General features: G+C 33.9%; 1 protein-coding gene across 1 annotated transcript; it reads right to left on the bottom strand.

The window, feature by feature from the left end:
• Positions 1-1,018: 1,018 nt before the first annotated feature.
• Positions 1,019-4,076, bottom strand: LOC120092224 (ubiquitin-conjugating enzyme E2 10). The gene is made up of 5 exons (XM_039050499.2): positions 4,015-4,076; positions 3,820-3,909; positions 2,753-2,880; positions 1,844-1,948; positions 1,019-1,413 (listed from the first exon to the last, which is right to left on the bottom strand). The coding sequence occupies exons 2-5, from the start codon at positions 3,887-3,889 to the stop codon at positions 1,270-1,272; spliced, it is 447 nt and encodes a 148-aa protein (XP_038906427.1). The 5' UTR covers positions 3,890-3,909; positions 4,015-4,076; the 3' UTR covers positions 1,019-1,269.
• Between the last annotated feature and the right edge of the window lie 91 nt (positions 4,077-4,167).

Genomic DNA, 4,167 nt, shown 5'->3' with positions numbered 1-4,167 from the left:
CTAATTGCTTCAAACATTTTTCTAATCTTCGAATTCATTGTTATTGAACTAAAAAAAACCCCTCATTTTCAATTCAACCCCTTGAAAAATTATAACTAAAATTAATTTCACCTTGAAGATTGAGATTTTGTTAAATTTTGTGAGAATACTCGAGAAATTTTAAAAAGAAAATATAATTTTAGCCTATACATTCCAATTTTTATACAACTTCATAACATCCGTCCGAGTCTCTCTACTTATAAAAAAAAAAATAATAATAAAATTTAAAAAAAAAAAATCTTCATTTTTATCTCCTTTCTTTCTAACAAAATTTGCACTTCATTCGCTAAATTTCTAAAATGTATGCCCACAAATTTATGCTAAAGAGTTTCATCATATATAAAATTTTCAAAATAGTAGTCAACAAGATCACAGGGTAAAAGAACAATACCATAATAAACATTTTACAAGTACCTAAAATAAAATAGAGCTTACCACGATATGTATACAATCCCTCTTTGAGATTTAGAGGTTTAATTATGCATCCACAATTATCATTCAAAAAAATTGAAAACAAACAATATTTATTTTTAAAAAAATTGAACCAAACTTGAAAGTTGGACCTAATTAATAGTTAAAGCAAATACACTTTCTAATTAATAGTTCAACAACCTGATATTTTAAGTTGTCTAATAAGTCCTATGCATCAAAATTTTAAGTGTATGTCCAATAAATGGGTAATTTTTTGAAAAATAATAAAAACAATTAGTGAGAGACCTAATAGATACAATTCAGAGTTCAAACACCTATTTTACATAAATATTAAACTTAAAAAGATGTTACGAAATGAAAGTCAAAATAATTACAGAAATCTATATATATATATAGTTTAAATTGACCAAACATTTCAAAGTTGTTTTTATTAAAAGAAATGATTAAAAACTCAAGTTAGAAATGTCACCAATCAGCAGAAATGAAATGTACAATGTCTGTGGTCTGGTCTATGATAAGAGAAGGCAAAAAAGAGCAGAAAAGAAAATGGAAAAGAAAAGAAGCGAAGATACATTTCAGTGTCCTATATATATTGTATAATATTAATCCACACAACCAAATAAGAAAATATTTTCCAATTGGAATGAAAGGGGAAATGTTAACGACCTTTCTTTGCTCAAGCAGCAAGCATAGGATGGTTGCAACAGACCCAGAGATAAAGGATTCATTCATATATAGAACAGGTAGGTGAGCATAAAAATGAGAACCTAAATGCATAATCATTAAGTCACCATCGCTTTAGCCCATGGCGTACTTCTGCGTCCAGCTCCTAGCAGTTGTCTCATATTTGTTCCTGTCAGTCTTGTACATATGAGCGATCTCGGGCACAAGCGGGTCATCCGGATTTGGATCCGTCAACAGTGAACAGATTGAAAGTAAGACCTAGTTATAACAACACAATAATAATAGAATCTCAGTACTCGTGGACACACAACAACACGCATCATTTATTAACATTATAGTATCAAGATGATCCCATCCCAACCAGAGCCATATTCTTGATGGAGACAAGGTCAAATGGATATCCTTCCATAACATTAATAGCGTAAAATGGTTAACCTCATTCTTAGTTGAGTTATTTTCCCTATCTAAATTGGAAGAAGAGATGATGGTCAAAGTTTGCACCATCTTTCAAAAGACATATGGGATGATCGCATAGATATAACTATGTTAAAGCCTAAAAGAACTAGCAAGAGGACAAGTTTGTCAAGATAGGTCATGAAACTAGTTTGAAATTGCAGAGACAGCATTTTGCAGTCATAAACACAGCAAAACCTCTTTTTTCTTTTCCTTTTTAAGTGAAGGGACTGACCTTGGAAATAGTTAGGGCAGGGCTCCATTGCTCTTTCAAAATGTCAAGGCATATACTACCATTGCTGTTGATGTTTGGGTGGAAAACCTTTGTTCTAAATGCCACCTGCAAATCCAATCGTGAGGGGAGGAAATAAGAAAGCTACATCCAAGAAATTTCCTAACAAGACAAATCCAGAAGCATCCCAAATTTTGTTAGGCAAGAAACCTTAAGGCATGAATCACCATCAGTTGTTACACCCATATGCCCACTTCATCTAACTATACGCAATACAGTAAAGTAAAGACAAACAGACGACATGGCAAGACAAAGAATCTAGCCTAAACAGCATTTATGCCATAGACCTCCCCCCTTAACATACTATATATGTTTGTTTTAATGAAAACCAAGATTTCATTGAGAAGAATGAAATAATACAAGAGGTTATGGAAAAAGAAAACACACACACACACAGACCTAAAGGGCTATAATAAGACCTCAAGGGAAATTACAAAAAGCTTTGGATACCGATCAATACCCAAAAAAAAAAAAAAGCAACCTAGCAACCAACTAAACCTCTCCCCTTAATATAGTAGAGAAGAAAGAGTCTCAAGACAATGCACTAACATTTTTGGAAAACTTATGTCAAACAACTAAAAAGAAAAATGCATGCGTATTTGAACAACTATCAACTAAAGGTGTAAATGCATGGTTGCATATCAAAGCACGTACTCGGGTACTATAGCTCCATACCACATATAACTAAATTACAAACAAATTACCTAACTCAAACCATTAAGTTGACAATAGTTGAGCTTAAAGATGAAACAAGACAGATAAAAAGCAAGACCAAGAATCATTAGCATAGGTAAGAAATGTTAGGACACACAAGTTCAGGAGTAAATATCAATTTAAATGAAACTGGCATACCTTAGGAGGCTTAAAAGGATAATCCGGAGGAAAATGAATGGTGACAAGGAAAACACCCCCAGCATAAGGACTGTCCGGAGGACCCATTATGGTAGCTTGCCAATGAAACATGTCTTCAGCAACTGGACCTGAGGAAATTCTTACGAGTCAGCATGTCAATTGAAACCTGCTGTTCTAACTACTAAGACCATTTTGGATATACTAAGAACTCAAAGTTACAAATAAATCTTGGATAAAAGATCCAGTCTTCTTTCTCATGCAAACTTGTGTACTCTAAATTCATCAACAAGGGTGAAACAAATCATCATGGCCAACACTTCGACATTCATGTCCAATCAATCAATGTACGTGTTAACTTTGTTTTTAGAAGCAAGAAGTATTCAGGGTTACCATGAGTTAGAAATTCTTAATACTTAACCGTAATTGACAAAGATATAATATAACATAAAGGGAAAATGAGTACAGTCCAATCTCAAATATCTAAACTTCAGTTCCAGATGTGAGCATCCCAAGCTAAAGCACACAAATTCTCTTCTATAACGTTCACAACACAATGAAGACATCATCTCTTCTCACCGTGCATGATAATAACACCAAAACAAATAAGGTGGAAGGCTTGAAGTGGAACTTCCAGCAGAAATGATCTCAGAAATTGAACAACTAAGATGTTCAGACACACAATACAACCAAATTCTGATATATTTTATATACGGAATTCGTTGACTCAATTTCCATTCCATAAACCATGATCTAACGATCATTCTTCCAGCAGTTGGTAAAGCCACCCCTACAACTTTCAGACAACAAACTCTCCCTAAAAATTCTTTATAACGATTACCAGCATATATTCTCAGGAAAAAAAAACGGTCAACAATCAATAAATACAAGAGAATAAAGGACTCAGAGACACAACAGAAGACCAGATGAATGCACGCAACAAAATAATAGAATGAATATTGTAAAATCAATCAATTCAAGGTAATCAAAACAATCTAAAGCAAGAAAACGGGAAAAAAATCCCCCAGCCACCAAAAAATAAAACGAAAAACAGGAAATTAATTTCATACCAGCGCTACATGATGTAGGCGGGTCCTTCTGCAAGTCCTTGAGTTCCTTCAAAATCCTCTTGGACGCCATCCGCAAAAGCTAACAAAAATCTATAAGATCCAAAATCGAAATCCAAAACCTCAGATCAGAGCTGAAACTGGTTCACAAACATCAGAAAAAAAGAGAACAATAACATAAAATAGAGGAAATCGTACGAAGAGAGAGGTTGTGGTGAAGGCGCTTTAGGTCTGGTGTGAGGGTTTGTTGTGAAGAAGACGAAGAGAGGATGAGGATGAGAAACGACGAAGGAGATGGAAAACTAATGGTGATTCGGTGCGGAATGAATTTTATAGAACCGTTTCTGCTTG

Source organism: Benincasa hispida, chromosome 1 (assembly GCF_027475165.1).
Source record: "Benincasa hispida cultivar pf3 chromosome 1, pf3_genome.v1.1, whole genome shotgun sequence".
In the NCBI taxonomy this organism is placed as follows: domain Eukaryota; kingdom Viridiplantae; phylum Streptophyta; class Magnoliopsida; order Cucurbitales; family Cucurbitaceae; genus Benincasa; species Benincasa hispida.
Note: the sequence above shows the minus strand (reverse complement) of the source record. Positions and strands in the feature narration are given on the sequence as shown.

What these genes read in the sequence shown, in the direction of transcription:
- LOC120092224 (XM_039050499.2), bottom strand. Translation starts at nt 3,889, where the DNA reads ATGGCGTCCAAGAGGATTTTGAAGGAACTCAAGGACTTGCAGAAGGAC. An exon ending in GCCTACATCATGTAGCGCTG is followed by an intron (nt 2,881 to 3,819) that starts GTATGAAATTAA and finishes GAATTTCCTCAG; the next exon opens with GTCCAGTTGCTGAAGACATG. An exon ending in CTGCCCTAACTATTTCCAAG is followed by an intron (nt 1,414 to 1,843) that starts GTCAGTCCCTTC and finishes TGTTATAACTAG; the next exon opens with GTCTTACTTTCAATCTGTTC.